Here is a 17,805-nt window from a genome sequence, read left to right as displayed (position 1 = left end):
CCACTTTTACCCTTACTGCTGAAAGTAAAATTACAATATCTTATTGATTAGTTAATTTTACTTAGATTTATCTACATAGTTAGAATCAGCGAAAAAACTGAATATGTTTGATATTTTTCATTAATTTTTTCATGAAAATAGCCCACCCGACTAGTATTTACACGGCGAGATAGGCTAAGAGTCTCGTCCTTTATTAGAGTAGTCCATGATCGAGAGAAAAAACGGAAAACTTATGAATTCGTGTTTTCATTTTAAATTTCATTGCTATAAATGATACTTAAAAAATGTGATCTTATGACCACACATAGAGCTAATCCAGCTCTTTTTTTAAGAACTTTCCCACCCTATAATATTGCGTTGTTACCAAATAACAGGCCTCCAAAAGTAAGCCCATTCCCTACTAGGCCTCTCGGCCCTTTTTGTCAAAACTTCAGTTAGAAAAATCTACTACGGATACTTAGGCAACGCGATAAAAACACATATCGCGTTGTTGAAAAATTCCAAAAAAATATCACATGAAACCCCACCCTATTATAAACCTTCGGAAAAAATTTCATTGAATTCCACCGAGAATTCTTTTAATGGAAACGTTAAGAAAAACGCGTTTTCCCTACTGATCCTCTCAGCCGTACGGATACTTTCGGTACCCACTGTATATTAAACACATCTAACCATTGAATATTAGACAATTCTAACAATTGAACAATAAAAGATTCATAGCACCTTAAAATTAAGATTTACTATGCAGTTCTTTAAAGCTTGGAATGGATATTGGATCTAATGCCACTCAGAACTTCTTCCGCCAATTGAACAGCGTATTTAGCCGTGCCAGGTGCCGTTGTAACTCCATATCCGCCATGTCCATAGTGATGAACGATCTACGTTAATTTCAGAAAATATAATTCAATAGAAAGAAAACCTTACAAGTAAACACAAAAAAAATTACATCAAGACGCTTCCCACTAGAGGTGATAAATACGTCTTTTTCAACTCGTACTGGTGTCCTATGTGGCCTAAGTCCTGCAACCTCTCTTATAACTTCAGCGCTCTTTAGATTGGGTAAAAGCTCTGTACAGCGTTCCCATATAGAGGCAGAATCGTACTTGTCAACTTCTTCCTTAAAGCTATCGAATTGACGGCAACCTCCCAATGTAACGTACTCAATACCAGGAATTATGTATGTATCATAGTCTCCGTAGAAAAACATCTTCACCCATGGAGCTTTTACCTGGTTTTATTTAAAGATGTCATTTTTATTTCATATTTAGTATAACTGAAAGTAAAACTGCCACATATATATTATTTAAAACTGTCTTACTTTGAAAACCTGTCCTCGTATCGGTACCAGATCGTGGTCTACACATAATTTTTTAGCTCCGAATCCAGTGCAATTTATTACTAGGTCATAGTCTTCGACATCCTGGAAACTATTGATGGTTTTTTTAACGATTTTTCCACCAAGCCTCTCAAACCTGATAATAACAACGGTATTAGAAAAAGATAAATATATTGACAACGAAAAATTTGGGGATGGGAAGAAAATAGAAAACATGTTAGCATTGTTTCCTTTAATGTTAATTAACCGTACTTATTTCTAAGCCAAGGCAAATGATAACGACTTTCAATCACAAGGGTGGTAAAGAATGCTCCATATTTCCAGTCTCCTGGACAGATTTTAAGTTCAAGCTCATTGGCACGACGGTACACAGGTAGAAGGTCTTCCAAAAATTGATTCTGTATGTAAATACAAAGAAAATTAATAATGTTGTACAACAAACTAAGACTAAGAATGTGTTTTACGGTGTTCACCTTTGTTACTTCAGGGAACTTTGAAGAGAGTACATAACCAGACACTTCTTGTACACCAGCTTCAGCAGTTTCTTTGGTGATTTGTATTTTTTTATAATGATGGTAGGCATCCACAAGCCATTGCCTGTCAAATCATAATAATCATATTATAATTAGACAGTTAAATATTTAGACAATTAAGTCAGCACAGTGATTTTTTTACTTTGTTATTTCTGATGTGGGTCCTTTAAAACTTGTTGATGGTCTGAATATGCCTGCAGCAATGTCACTTAAAGTGTCTTGTTCAAATTTATCTGCTATGATCGTGACATCCCATTTGGTATGCTTCTCTTTCATCATAAAAGCAGTGGTCATCCCTACGATTCCAGCTCCCAGTACACATATCTGTTTTTTTTCTTCCATTATTCTTGGGAAAAATGAAAAAAATTATGATTAAATTAACAATATCTTATTGTGTAAACAACATGCAAAGAAATAAAGTTAAATTCAATTATTTATTTGATACTAATTATTGCTGAATGTGTTATTTTGCTTATATTACCTAAGTGAATATTCTCAATCCAACAGAGGAAAATTAATTCTTTCCTTGTTATCTTATTTACAAAAAACTAAAATCAAAGGGTCAAAGTCTCACCAGTTTTCGATAAGGATTCGAACAACATCAAAAAGAAAAACTTGTCGACTTGCCCTATTAGCAATTCAATTTGTTATCTAAACATATGATTGACTTTATTCCATAGGATTAGGAGGATTCTATACAGAATTCCCCAGTTTGATTACATTAGCGAAATGTAAATTTTAAATGTTACAAATTTTAAATTGATCTCCGGTAGTCCGCTTCGGCCGTGATTCTGATTCAATAATCAACAGCCGAACTTTCATGAATAACTGGAAAGCACTGTTGCCATGTACGAAGTTCGACGCTACCTAATTATAAAATGCCTTAAGAAAATGTGAAATATTTTTGTTGAATGAATTTGTTCCTATTTTATAATATTGCCGTGAAATGATAAACGATTTTTTACTTCCACTTTTTCTGTTAAGTTACCCGAAGGTTTTTTTCTCTAATCACGCTTTTTTTGCTGGTATGGAATGGATTAGTTTTAAATTGTCTCACTAGATTACCTTTACAACTATAGCCATCTAGCGCTAATTGGCCATTCAAGCAAAAATAAAATAAAACAAAATGTTATCTTTAATGTGTTAAAGTACAGTATCCAATAGAAGAATCTAGAATGCTAAGCATAAGCAGAGTCATCCAAGTCGCCATACACAATAGTGCACCGCGAATGGGTCATACAGTGACGGCCGAAAAAGTCCATTGTATTGAGTGGATTTAAAAACTTGAAACACTAGCACTCGTCATTATTGATTAATATGTTGGTTTTGTCTATTTTTATTACCATGCACTTTTCTCTCCGATTTTAATAATAACGACCGGACGGCACGCAGTAGGCTATATACCACAGGTATGTCGCCCTCCTCATCTCTCCCTCAACAGCCAAAAGAGAAGATATATAGGGGGAAAACGGGGCTATATTAGACCTGTAAGTTGTTGCTCTTTTGTGTCCGAGATATACAGTACCCACCAAATTATTAGGTACACCCCCCTATTTTCAGTGCATTCTTATGGCACTACGTGTCCTAGAAAAAATGCAATAACTCTTGAACCACTTGGGCTAGATTTTTTTCCTTTTGGCCCTGAGTAGATCTAATGATGATCTACATTTTTTCTACGCATGAAGTTGTCGTAGGATTAACCCCCACGGCGCTACGGTATCGTTCAGTTTATTAGGTACACCCGTTTTCCCCCATATGCGCCGTGTTAAATACGGCGTTTTCAAAAATTTACAAAAAATACTAAAAGTAAAGCTAAAAATTTTTTCTTTGTGCCAAAAGAAGCACAATTTTTCACTCTATACGAATATAAAGAATGATTTACAATAAAATCAACTCAGAGAACCCTTCCCTAAACCCTAAAGTTTTCCACTTCAAAATTTGTCGAATGTTTCGACAGTGCAAGTGTGGAGTAAAAAGTACAAAAGTTTTTTTAAAAATATGAGTGCAATCCATTGTTAGTAGTTGGAGTGAGTAAGTAATTATTAGTTAATAAAATTAGTAGTTGGATTTAGTAATTAGAAGTTAATAGTATTAGTAGTTACATTGTTATCCTGGTTGCAGCAGGAGATAGGTCTTATAGTCAATTTTTTTAAAATCACTAACAGCCCTTCGAGTAGCTTGCTAACGCAGGGTAGGTAGCTGACAATCTTGACAATCTTGTATTTAGAAAAGCCCGCTAGATGACTCTAAAAGAGTAAAAGTCGAATAATAACAAATGTAAATAAAATAAATTTCACTCATAGTTAAAAGCTAATGGAAAACAAGATAATAAAAGTTTGAATTTAGCTTTGGGTATTGTGTTACTTCACACAATATTGGTGTTATCGACTATCGTTGGTATACAAACAGCATACAAGATAGGGAGGAAGAGTAATAGTATATAGAGAGAGGGTCTGCTATTTGCTATGCCTATGACTACTATTGCATTATCGTTCCTACGGAAAATGGAAAAAGTCCATCAAAACATAAACGTTTTTTAATAATTTTATAAAATAAATACATTTTGCTGTATATTAATTATTAACGTTAATTAATATATTATCGACAATATTCTAGGGGAGAGGGGGCTAGTTGACAGGGTCACTTCTTGTGAATTTATTTGAATTTTTTTACCACACGTTCTGCAAATTGAATGAATGAATCAGATTCAGATTTCAATTCTCTATGAATTGATCGTATTTGTTTACAATGTTCATTTACACAAAATTGTGAAATTGAGAAAAACTGCAAAAAAAAAAATTGCCAACTTGCCCCACCTACGGGTAAGTTGGCAGCGGACGATTCTCTATTGCTCCAAAATTTCTAGGTGGAATTTTGAAAAATTGCAACTCAGCATCTCGTGAGAAATATGTATGCCAACATGCCCCACCATATTTCTGCCAACTAACCCCACAGGGTGCATTTCGAACAAATAAATTGATAACTAAATAACTTTTTAATGAAGAAATGTGGGGTTTCTTTTAAAAATAAGACAAACATTAATAACATTTTTTGCTTGTGTTTTCTGACACTCTTAGAGTTTTATGCTATGAGAAAAATGAAATCTGCTGATAGGCAAAAAAAAACTTTTTGCCGTTTTTTTTCCTTTTGGGGAAGTCGTATACTTTTGAAATTTTGTATGAGCAATCTGGGTGTTGTCAATCATATTTGGTGTAGAGTAATGTAGAGCAATCGTATTTCGAGCAAAATGCCAACTTACCCTACCTGCCAACTAGCCCCCTCTCCCCTACATTGGTTTAATCCAAATATTGTTTGCCATGCATGTACCGATAGTACACTGTGTAACCTACCGTTTTCCATAACAAATAGTTTATAAGTTCGATTCCGTGATTCCGTGGATGTCCAGTAATGTGCCTCACGTATAATTGAAATGTGCCCTAGTTCATCTTAATCAATCTTTTAATGGAAAACAGAAAAAAACCGACAGTACTTCGATTGCCATGACAAGATGCGCATCTAATCGCTCAGCAACGGACCTGATTCTGATCACCTTCGCATATCACCAAAGTGACAGTGCCCCATGGGCCGTTACAGCTTCATCAAGGCCAATTATGAAACATTACATAATGAACATAATTAGATGTTTTCCCAAGTCAGAGATGCCATTTAAAAAATACCTAAAATAACTGATTAGCTTTTCATTGGACTTTGCTGAATTTTGCGATCCAGAGTAGGGGAGAGCGGGGTTGGATGGGACAGGGGTTGGATGGGACAGAGTGGTTATATGTTAGTTCCTGTAATGACAGAAACCTTTCTTTTAGCCGATTTAGAAATATTAAATAGATGCCTTTAAAGTTCATTTGAAACATTTTCTTAATTCTATATATTTAAAAAGATATAGGAAGTTACACTCGGTGTTATTTTTATTTTTTTGTCCCATACAACCCCGCTCTCCCCTATTCAATCGAAAATGTTTAAATTACGTTGTTAAAACCTAAGTGAATTAGAAATTATCGAAGCGCACATTATATTTTGTAGTTTATCTATGATTATATCTGTACTTAATGATCAGGTTTTCGATTTTTTTTTACAGCGAACCAGCGATTCTTGGCATCTAACGGTGATTTCCTCAACCTGAAATTGCATTCGGAGAAAAATTAGCAGACATCACTTCAAAAATTTTGCAAGTCTTCCAAAACAGTTGTGATTTTTTCGAAAAAATGGTTTTAATTCATTTCGAAATTAGGCATGCCCTGTATTTTAGAGGGCATAGTCTCGTTGAGCTTCGACTTCGGGATGCTATCAATCGAAGCCGAATTTGGACAAAGTTTCAAATTTTTTTAATGAAACGCTGATTTTTGCCGATTTTTTAATAAATTTTTATTTTTCTTCTCACGTCGCGTGGAGCGTATCCTGCCCTGAGGGAAGAATAGAAGAGGGAAAACCTTCGAACCCCTTTGTTCTCTCCTTTTTCTCTGGCATTTTTTCTTTAAAAAATCGGCAAAAATCAGCTTTTCATTAAAAAAATTTGAAACTTTTTCCAAATGTACACGACTATGTCGTCTACCGTTTGTGCAAGTTTCAAGTAAAAATTGACATATTTGAATGTTTTAGAATTTTTAAAGTAACATACACTTTAGCATGGAAACATATGGCGAGCGCGCCGATGTTTCCAAACTTTATATCTAGCTCGTAGGGGATAAACTTCAATTCACTAAAATCTACAAAAAATCATGGTGAAAGGAAATTATTTCCTCACCAAGAAGATTTTTTTAAATTTGCTTTGCAATTACTCAAACGTGAGTTATCGCGTAAAAAAGGGAGACACTTTGGCCCGTAAGCCGCCGTGTTAGAAGCGCTGAAACACTCGCCGTGTTTCCAAACTTTGTGTAGGTACTGTATACATACATTTCATACATGTATCACTTGTTTACCTTTACTTTCAATTTCAGTTTGAGGTGATTGGGTTTTTTGGAGGGGAACCGCAAAGATTCACCACGGTCTACCAAGAGAGGTAGCCAAACGCCCTATCCGGCTATCCCTTACGTCAGCCAGAATAATCAAGGGACTTAGAAGCTTCCTTAAAATGCCGCTTGGATCGCGGGCGTAGCTTGGCCACCAGCTGTTGTGTGTAGCACAGTCTCCCTCTCCCCCCTCCTTCTATATATTCGGGGATTCCCACCCCAAGCCGCCAGCGGCAATTGGTGGCAATGGCAGTATTGAAGAGTTGTGACCAAGCTATAATAGCATTTACATTCATTGAATTAACGTCTGTTATCCTCATTTAAGAAAACGGCGCAATTTTGAACAAATTATCACACAAAAAAATGAATACAAGATTGTTGATGCCGGAATCTTGGAAGAAGTAAACGTCATCACTCAAGAACAAGGAGTCCATCACACAAACCCAGGACATCAGTGTTCTGTTTCTACAGCTAAAATGGAAAACTTTTTCTGTGATACCCACATCGCTAATACAACAAGATCCCAACGCTAATGTTGGATTTTCACGAGGTGGTGACGATAAAATAAATGACTTCCTTTGACGGTCGCCTGAGCAAGCTGCATTGCCTTACTACCTTGTGGATGGTAACGGAAAAATCCATTGCCACTGCAAAGGAAATCCTGGCCGTTTCAGTCCAAGAGAAATCTTATTGGCGATGCGCCAAAAAATATCGTCGCGATGGGAAATGTTGTTTATTCTTTCCAATAAAAATTAATCATTTTTCCCTAGGGCTCGACAACCTTATCGCTCGACGTGTGCCTTCTTTTCCGTGTGTGCTTTTTTGCCCAGTTTATTCCATCCCACCTCACGTAATTATATTCCAAAGCTCGCATCTATAACTAAAATCCACGCAAGACCTATTGGCTGCTCCCTTTAGAATGTTCTCGCTTTTTTTTTACTTTGTGCGACTTTTGGAGAGCGTGAAACATTAGTTTTCGATATTTTTTTTTCTCCTTTTCGGTCCTGGAAAACTACTTATGCCAAGGGCAGTCCAGTCAAGCTTGACTCCGGATCAGTGTCATGACGGACTGGTTTCCATGTTAAATGTTTTTTTTTACAAACTCCGACCTAAGAACCAGCATTGCCAGTTCTAGAAAAAAACATCAGAAAACTTTTGTTGATTTGGGTCCCTGGTGGTCGAAGCTGGAAGGGGATCAAGACAGCAGACGACTGTCGTCATGGAAACATAATTTTATGGCACTTTCACCAAAACGTCGTTTCTTAGAACTGACAATGCTGGTCTTTAGGTTAAGTTCCCGAAATCTGGCAACTTTTAGTAGGGGTACACTGGGGTGCGTCCAAAGTCCAAAAAAAGTTAGCTGGGCTATCTAAGTTGAACGTTTAGACAGCCTGGCTAGCTACATGCTAGCTTGCCCCTTGATAGCCATAGCGACTGCCATTGGCTGGCTCAAAAGAATATTTCTCTTTAAAATTCTGATAGTTTGGCAACAGTGGATAATGGTAGAAAAAAAGAAAGAAAATTATTTAAATTCGCCTGCCGTTTTTCTTTTTTTCCTAGGTTTTCATTTTTTCTCGAGTATCTTACCTACCCTTCTATTTTTTTCTTCCTTTGTCGTTAGAGCTGATACCCCTTGCAAAATGTGAAACTGTTGCCACTCAGTTCAAAAGAAAGCTTCCTAGAGCAAACATGTCGGAGACCGAAATTGCAGCCATTGCTATTGATGGTGTTATTCGGAAATTTAGGCTAACATCGAGTCAAAAGGAACGATTGTTAAAGGGTGAGATTTATTTTCAAAATTTGTTAATTAATTGTAAATTTCTTAGCTTGTTATTGCCTTGACATTGTTGGCATGTGCGCTCTGAAATCCTATTAGAAGCTCTATGTGTAATTATAATTCTATGTAATATATGTATTAACCATGTTTTTTATGGTTTTAGAAAAAAGAATTTGCACGACGGCTTGTAGAAAAATTTAAATAAAGTCCGGAAATTTCTCCCTGTGATAAAGATCACCCTGGGTCCCCTATTAAAGATACTGCCGGACCTTCCACTAGCGTTTCTCTGCCGGACATTGCAGCCACCAATAAATCTCACGTAACTATTTATATATATGAATTTAAAACCTTTATTTTAACAAAATTATTATTGATGTTCATCAGACTACCAGGAAGACTACTGCTACAATTGCTGATCGTAGCGGAAATGTCGCAGGTCGTGGCCGCAGTCGTGCTGGAGTCAATGCTGTGATTCGACGTGGTGAAACTGAACGTGGACGTGGACGTGCCAGGGGAGGAATTAGAATCAATGGAGGACGTGGCCGTGGTAAATCCAATAGCCCAACCACTACACTCCCTTCCAATAATCAAGACGAAGTAGAAGAAACAGATTGGCTCGCTTGGCCTGGTGAAGATCCAGCGCAGTATGCAAACAATGAGGAAAATGCTGAAAGTAGTGAAGGTGATGAAGATGGAAAAGGTCTTTATTGGTTTACGGAAGCAAGAACAAATCTCCTTCTTGCAACATACAAACCACTTGAAAAGAAATTTGCTGGACATCGTCAACCAATCCAACTGTGGGAAAAATAGCTGGCACACTACAAGAAAAAGGTGCAAAAGGTGTTACTGCTCGAATGTGTCGGGACAAATTCAAAAACCTTAAAGCCCGCTACAAACAGATTCAATCCCGCCAATAAAGCACTGGTGCAGCTGGGGAAACTAAATGGCCTTTTTGGAACGCAATGGATGACTTACTTCGCAAGGATGTTGCTGTCAACCCTGACAATATTATCGAAGCGGGGGCGGCTGGATACCGGGCTATTAAACGGCGATGGGTATGAAACATTTTCTTTCTTACCTTGTCATTGGTAATGATTTTTGTTTTTTTTTCAATTAGGACCATGACGACGAGGAAGACGTAGAGGAAACGCGTAATCCTAAAAGGAAGCGAGTAGCAACAAGTGACATCATCAAAATTCTTGCTGATAACGAAGCTGAACGTGACAAATCGAATACAACTTTTTTGGAGATCATGGCGGATTTGCGTCAACAGGGTCAACAAAAAAACAATTTACTAGAAAGACTAGTGGTTCTTCAAGAATCTAAATAACATTCATTCTTATGTATGGGAAATGAAACAGATTTCTTGAAAGTGTGTATTGAGTCGTTATTTTTTGCTTACTTTATTAGACGTGTGTTAATTTTAAAACGCGACCACAATATCACAAAACCAATTATAAAGATGCCGCAATTCTATTTCGTAATGCTGTAGCGCCATCTTCCTCATCTTCATCAGACTCGTTTGCATTAAATTGAAATTCGTCGTCACTGTTATTATCAAAATCGTCATCGTACCATTCATCGCCTTCAACATCCACCACATAATTGTGCAATACACAAGCGGCAACAAGAATATGGGGAATAATAGACAAATTGGTAACGTCTAAATATTTAAGTTTCCGCCATTTCCCCTTAAGCAACGCGAACGTACATTCAATTGTAGATCGTTGTTGGCTATGTTGGTGATTGTAGTTGATCTGTGCCTGTCCAATAACAAAATATTAGCGCTTTCGCTTCTCAAATATCTTTTTCATACTTATATACCTGGTTTAGGAAACCACCATTTCTGTATGGTTTCATCAGTCGTGCACTCAGGGGATATGCAGAGTCTCCTAGCATGTAGAAATTTGTGCCAGCTAACTTTTCATTTATAGCACCAGAAAGTGATGACATGCCATAAATCCTGGCATCGTGCATAGAACCAGGCCAGCCTGCACTTATGTCCAAGAAACATTTCCTAGAGTCACATACACCCTGTATTTTTACTGATGTCGTGGATTTCCGATTGGTATAGGCTGCCAAATGCCTTAAAGGTTGTTTTATTAATATATCCGTTGTGTCAATCATCCCTAAAATCAGTAAAGAAGCAGTGAAAACAAAGAACAAATAAGATTGGGTACAGAGCAGATTTTGCAAGTACCTATTGTGTTCGGGAAAGTATGTTTTGATACCACTTCCTCCATCTCTGCTCCAGTTGGCCATTTAATGTAATCAACAGCTCGTTCTCCAATAACTATTAGAGTTGTTTTTACAATGTGATGGGCGTTCCCTGGAATAAGGTGAAGGGACTAGTAAACATCTAACTTTGTCAGCAACAATTTCAATCTGAAGTAAAGTTACCTCTGGTAGTTCCAAACCTATCGGCAATTTGGCGGAAAGTTTCTTGATTCCCTAGCCACCATATGGTTACTAAGAATTTGAGAGAAAAGGGAACTTCGTTGTGTTCTCCACGATGTCTAACATCTACACTTTCCCCAAATTCTGTCAAAATATCCTGTTAATAATAAGATAAACATTGATTATTATGTGAGACATATAGCGTAAAACATTACATGTAAGTACCTGGAAAGTAGTTCGTGACATTCTAAAGTTTTCAAAAAACTGTATGTCGGGATATCTAGGCAGCGTTTGTTGGATGAAATTCAACATACCGATTCGAGTGTTTCTCAAAATGCGTTGCAGAGTTCTTCTTTTTTCTTTTAACCACACTTGTAATGGAGATTTTCTGCGAAGCCACAATTGAATAACCAACGAAGCAACATCAGCGTCGTTGTCATCAAATGCAAGAAAATTCAGGAGGCCGTCCATTTTCACTGTGTCTTTCTTTCAAAATGACGGGTGACGGGGTGAACTCAAACAAAGCAACAGCTGACTTTCACTGCTACATATTCTGATGTTTGGCAACCTAGACGAAAATATTGGATGCTAAGTTAAAAAACCACAAATAATCGATTTTTTACGTTGGACCAATAGCAATTCAAGAAATCAGGATATCAAGGCTGTCTAAACGTTCACCTTAGATAGCCCAGCTAACTTTTCTGGACTTTGGACGTACCCCTGGTGTCTTCACTTCTTGCTGTAGGGGCTTATGGAGCGATGTCCTTCCTTTTTTTCATCCTCCGTGGCCTTGCCAAGGAGACGAAATCAGTGTAGCTCTTACTTTCACATTTTAGGCGCTCGACAGCTTCCGATGTCCCGCACTACCGAACAAAGGATAAAACGAAAGAATTGTACATAGTAACAAACAGTGAAAACAACAAATCAGAATAGAACTATATCAAGGGTGTCAACTTATGACGACGTAATATATGAGGAAAGCGCCGCAGTTCTGAGAATCTACGATTTCGACGCTTTTGACAATAGCTGCTGCCCGAACATGCTTTGTCAAAAATCTGAACATGTCGTATTGCACTCCTATATGACGTGTTAGAATAGGAGGACTACAACCGACTGGAGGTGGAAGAACTGCTCCAACAGCAGGAACAATTTCGACTGGACCGACTGGAGGTGGAAGAACTGCTCCAACAGCAGGAAGAGTTTCGACTGGACCAACTGGAGGTGGAAGAACTGCTCCAACAGCAGGAAGAATTTCAACTGGACCGACTGGAGGTGGAAGAACTGCTCCAACAGCAGGAAGAATTTCAACTGGACCGACTGGAGGTGGTAAGAACTGCTCCAACAGCAGGAAGAATTTCAACTGGACCGACTGGAGGTGGAAGAACTGCTCTAACAGAAGGAAGTGGTCGACTGCGACCGACTGGAGGTGGTGGAACTCCTCCGACAGCAGGAAGAGGTCGACTGCGACCGACTGGAGGTGGTAGAACTGCTCCAACAGCAGGAAGAGGTCAACTGCGACCGACTGGAGGTGGAAGAACTGCTGCAGCAGCAGCAATTCTAGCTGCAACGCTAAGATGTCGACCACGACCAGCATTAGGAGTCGATTCTTCCTCGATGTTCCCTCCAAGGTAACCAATTGAAGATGCTCGACCTTTCAGTTATGGTGGAACGACCATACGCTTTTGGCACCAACCAGGACCATGCAGGGTTCCATCCAATTTTTCCTGTACGTGGAGAAGGGAAGGGGTGGAAAAAAGGGAAACAATGAAATTATCAGTTCAAACAGAGTCACACTCCCACATGTAAATAAAACTGACATACCTTTCTAATTTGGTGATAAAAAAAGCCGAGCAGATGAAAGGATTTGGAAGACATATAGGAAAAATAAGAATAGTCAACCAGGCTAAAAACGACCCAAAAAATGAAAGATACACAAACAGAATCATATTCCGTTGAACGAACCAAAGGCAACTGAGAAAAATTACCTGTCGTTGAACGGGTTGTCCGCTGCCAACAATTGAATGTCGGACAGCAATAACCGAATGTTGACTGTACAGTCTATGTCAATGTCGGCGACCAGATGTGGACTCGTTGCTTCCAGTTTGCCCTCATCCATATTGTAGCAATCTTTTAATGGTGGATGCTCTTCCGCAAACAAGCAAACTTCCTTGGAAACGCGAGTGTTGTCCGGTTAGTAAGATAATGTCGAGGCAGCCCCTTCGTCTAGCACGTAAGCTGAAATTCCTGCTGAGGGCATCCAGGTTCAGCGGCGTCGCTTGCCCAATAATCAATGTCATAATCTAGATAACAAAGAAATATTTAATGAAAGGGGTTACTTTTTGTTTCTCACTAATAAAAATTTACCACTATGACCCGCATGTGCAACGTCAGTGTTTACTTTCCCATCAGTGTACACTTCCTAAGTTGGTGAGCATGTTGACAAGTCTAACTTCTCTTGCACTGCAGTGTATTCTGTCTTACACGTGCACTCGGGCTTGTGGGCGAAACGCTCCCACTGTGATATACACAGGTTGATAGCCTCGTCGCAATTGGGACCCGCGTTGACAACCATATGAAACGCACTGGGGTAGATCAAAACTAAATGACCCGGTTCCTGTTTGATGCAGTGAAAAAGGTATAGGAGGTCGGCCACCATAAGCACATGTGGCATGACACACGCAGTTCTTGTGAATAGCCAGATAAAAGTGGAAAAAAGAAAATAACTAGAATCAAAAAGCAAAAAGTATTTCATGTAGAAGACTCAGGTCACTCACTATTGAAAGTTGGAGAATTTCTTAAACTCGATTGGGTACAGCTTTTTTAGCAGTTGCAGAAGACGTGTGGCGTGCCGTTCAGGAACACCTGTATTCCAAACATAGAAATGAATAACACAATTAGGTGAAATAATGGGGAATTTCTGCATATAATTTTTTTTAATACTTACAACTTACACGATCCAATACTTTGGTAAGCCACTGTGAAGATAGTTAGCGCTGGTCAAGTTCAAATTTTCAACGTGTATCTCGGGCTAACAATTGACAGACATTTATTTCATGTATTTTTGTTCTAGGGTTTTTGTGGTATGGAAGAAATGTCGCACTCAAGTTTGGAAGACTTCTAGTAAATGGGTTTGGGGATTACCATGGGGAAACCCCCAAACATTAAACAACAAAAAAAAACGATGGCCATGGGAAAAACCCAAAACATTAAGCAAAAAAACACACAAAAGGATAAGAAAAAAGACAAACGTCGAACAATTGGAAATTTTCCGGCCAAAAGGAATTGGAACCACAAGTGGCAAATCCTGCTTTATTCAGCGAAGGCTTAACGCGTCTCCTAATGAATTGATCAAGCGACACATGAGAGATCTTCTTTGTGGAATTTTATCTCGCTTTTTTTCGTACTCTTGCCAATGTGGCATTACTGATGGCTTCACAATGTGTTTTAAGAGATAAAAAGTGTTCCGTTGTCGGGGGGTAGAATGTTCAGTATTCCACCGCTGTAATGCGAGTGGGTATCATACGCCTTACTCACAAATTCACAGAAAATTCCGAGTTTGGAAACAGTTGGCCTGTAGGTCATGATCGCTCAAAGCTAGTCAGACCAAAATAAAAAAATAAGGTTGACTTTTATTTACAATGTAAGGCATTGACAAACAAAAATAAACAATTTACTCACGGACACTTGCTTGTCGGTCGCCCTCGCTTTTACGCCTTCTGGTTTCCAACCACTACTTGTGAATGGGACAGTTCCTGTACCTGTGGCCTTCAACGTAACAGAATATACACTACCGCTTCTTGGCCGAAGGGAATCTTTGGCGTGATTTCACCTGACTTCTTTGGGTAGTTGTACGCCTTTTACGGTGATTTCGTTTAGCACTAGGCCTGCGTTGATAAGCTTTACGATAAGTTTTAGTCGATGATTTCGCAGCCTTCTTAGCTCATATAAAAAACGTGAACGAAATAACCAAAAGGTAAGGATTAAGTAAAGATTGAGAGGGGCTTTATTGTATTTTTTTTTTTGTTTTATAGTTACCCTTGGTCGTAGGGGATCTGTGACTTTGACACGTTGTCGATCTAGCAGCAACTTAAACGACATCAGCCAAGGAGTGGTAAGTTAGTAGTGATAATGAGACGTGCTAGAGCGACTGGTGACCGAAAATTAATGTGTAACATGAAAAAGGGGAAAAAAATTAAACGGCAACCGATAACCACTTAACTATCCGCCAGTTGTTTTAGGTCAGCAAGTAGGTACCCAACAATTTGGGGTCTTGGCGGGTGAGGTTTAAACATTCAACACAGAAATTTAACCCAATGTTGTCTGTAAGCTAATCAACACAGGGGCCCAATCGTTCGTCGTAAACACACACACACACACATATATAGACACAAAAATAAGAACAAATATTCGAGGGTTATTCAAAGCATTCTGTCTTGGAACTCGACGATGGGAGCTTTGGACCATCCATCATTTGCGATAGACTGGATGGGTACTCAAGCCATCAAGCGAAGCTCATCCTTCACCATGGTATCTCGTCTGCCCCACGTCCACCCTCGAATTCTGGCACTTTGCAACTATTTCAGACTTGATGGTCAATAGGCCTGGCTCGAGTAGACAGCAAGTTGATGGGGTCAGGGAAGCCTCGGTATTGCTGCGTCAACTGATGCTAAACTAAGGAATGCTCCTTATTCCTCACTAGAACAAAAAAGTCGGCTTATCGCCTCATGACGTTAAAAGTTTTTTTGTTCGTTAGCTTTTTGGAACAAAGAGTTCCAAAAAAACTAAAAGAATTGCTCCAACAGCAGGAAGTCTGTATTTTGGAGACATTGCAGAGGGTCTTCTTATCTATCGAACATGAAAATCAACATTGATCTTGCTTGAAAAATCTTAAGAAAAGAAAAGAATTGAGCTAGAAGCAGGATGGGACAAAGCTGAGTTGGTAAAAACTCTTCTAAAGTAAGTAGAGTTTTTATCAAAAATGGATTTGATTTCTTGGGAAAATCTAGGGGTTTAACAAGTTCGGTTCTCATTTTTTCAAATAGGTACAACAAATCTAAAAGTGACCTCATTTAAGCCGAGCAAAAGGTCCAGCAGCTAGAAACCCGATATAATCAGCTCAAAGTGTGTCAAAGTGACAAGAAGTTTTTAGGACTCAGTAAGCTGGTTGCAGGCGAAGAAACCCGGTAGGTTAATCATTCCACGAGATACTTTTAACTCGTTTTAATGAATGAATGTACTCATGACCATTGTGAAATTCCAAAAACAGATTGGAAGTGACGTCATCGCCCCGGAATCACGCAGAATGCTCATCTCTCGAAGAGGTTTAAATGTTTTCTTTAGATAATTTGTAATTTATCCTGAAAATTTGTCGTTAATTTGCAGAAGGAGGTATCTTTGAATGCATGGGGTTTTGTTCAGGAGACCCTGAAAGACCGAACTGTTTACCAATTTCATCGGGCAATCAAAGTGGCTCCTGGAGGGACTGTGTCTATTTGGTCCTCATGTATGCAGCTGTTATTAGTCAGCATTGGTTTGGCACAAAACGTGCAAAATTGAGACGTTGTTTTGCTGGTTTTTGTTTTATTATAACAATGCTGTTCCACCAGTGGTTACAAACAAAGCACTGATTTACAAATGATATCAGGATGATAATCTGGCAATGCATTTCTTCGCAAGTTGTAATCAAGAACAGCAACATTTTTACTTACTCGCCAAACTACCCGCAAAATTTGGATTTTACTGACTAGCAGATACCAACAGAATTCCACAGAAAGGAAACTGTATCTTGTACAAGAGTTTCTAAACTACATGCTAAAGCCTGAACTCTGCATAAGAGCTCACATTGAGTCTATCAAGCTTATTGCCCAACAAATTCGAGCAGTTGGTATTGCCATGGATGATGAGAAATCTGTAGAAAGATTCTCACCACTTTTCCAGGAAGTCTTCATTATTTTAGATGTTCATTTGAGAGCTGTCCGATTGCTGATTGAACTTTAGAAAACTTAACCTCAAGACTCGTAAGAGAAGAGGAACGACTAAATCTTACAAATGGGGGACTCAGCTCTGCTGACCAGGCTTTCTTTGGCGAACACGAAACTTAATCCATTAATTAGAGGCTAAGTCAAGGACGACTGACAAATCAAGCCAATGCCCACTGAGGCTCATCGCATTTGGTGGTTTGTCCAATTTGAAAAACAACAGAATTTATCACTTAGGCGAAGTCCCAATCCTCAAAGAGGTCGAGGGGCATCACTCAATGCACCCGAAATGAACCCGGGCTGCTGAAAAATAAACCCTCTCGCGATTTTTGACGCTGCAGCCACTGCAACAGTTTTGGTCATGAAGTACAGAACTGTGATTTCAAGAACACTGAAGCAGTACACTGTGGGTACTGTGATAAATATGGCCACGAAGAGAAAGAATGCTTCATAAAACAGAGAGATGAGCTGAACACAACTCGCCCTAGAAGACTGCCGGATTGATGGCCTCACAGCATGCTTCTCAACAGAAAATCGTTCCAGAACCGACATCTTTCGAGATTCTGGTGCATCCAGTCATATTACTGATCAACAATGGATGCTGCGTAACTTCACACCATTCGAAACTGACTCAAGGTGGATCAACGGGATTGGTAGACCTCGAACTGCTGTCCTTGGAAAAGAAAATATATACATCGTAACATTAGTCAATGGTGTCAGTAAGAAATCCACTATCAGCGACGTTCTCTATACTCCCTCTATCGGCATCAATCTATTCGCTGTTGGGGTCTTTACTGCAGAATGAAGGGAGGTGCACTTT

The 17,805-nt window shown here is 38.8% G+C and overlaps 2 protein-coding genes and 1 long non-coding RNA gene across 4 annotated transcripts; 1 reads left to right on the top strand and 2 right to left on the bottom strand.

The window, feature by feature from the left end:
- Positions 1–622: 622 nt before the first annotated feature.
- LOC124205779 (D-aspartate oxidase-like) lies at positions 623–2,704 on the bottom strand. Of its 2 annotated transcripts, none has more exons than XM_046603296.1 (7): positions 2,444–2,704; positions 2,012–2,215; positions 1,810–1,933; positions 1,589–1,734; positions 1,319–1,472; positions 947–1,228; positions 623–878 (listed from the first exon to the last, which is right to left on the bottom strand). In XM_046603296.1, exons 2-7 carry the CDS (start codon positions 2,209–2,211, stop codon positions 753–755), a joined length of 1,032 nt encoding a protein of 343 aa, XP_046459252.1. In that variant the 5' UTR covers positions 2,212–2,215; positions 2,444–2,704; the 3' UTR covers positions 623–752. The 2 variants fall into 2 exon arrangements, with proteins under 2 accessions (XP_046459252.1, XP_046459247.1); XM_046603291.1 differs by having other exon boundaries at positions 2,351–2,692.
- A 4,011-nt stretch (positions 2,705–6,715) lies between these two features.
- LOC124209609 lies at positions 6,716–9,843 on the top strand. Its single transcript, XR_006880999.1, has 4 exons — positions 6,716–6,762; positions 6,822–8,929; positions 8,995–9,665; positions 9,728–9,843. It is a non-coding gene; the product is annotated as an uncharacterized LOC124209609 (long non-coding RNA).
- Positions 9,844–10,064: 221 nt separating this feature from the next.
- On the bottom strand, positions 10,065–11,534 carry LOC124209604 (protein ALP1-like). The gene is made up of 5 exons (XM_046607662.1): positions 11,233–11,534; positions 11,011–11,164; positions 10,811–10,939; positions 10,435–10,739; positions 10,065–10,373 (listed from the first exon to the last, which is right to left on the bottom strand). Exons 1-5 carry the CDS (start codon positions 11,476–11,478, stop codon positions 10,065–10,067), a joined length of 1,143 nt encoding a protein of 380 aa, XP_046463618.1. The 5' UTR covers positions 11,479–11,534.
- Between the last annotated feature and the right edge of the window lie 6,271 nt (positions 11,535–17,805).

This window comes from Daphnia pulex, chromosome 2 (assembly GCF_021134715.1).
Source record: "Daphnia pulex isolate KAP4 chromosome 2, ASM2113471v1".
In the NCBI taxonomy this organism is placed as follows: Eukaryota; Metazoa; Arthropoda; class Branchiopoda; order Diplostraca; family Daphniidae; genus Daphnia; species Daphnia pulex.
This window is presented reverse-complemented; position numbering and strand designations above follow the sequence as displayed.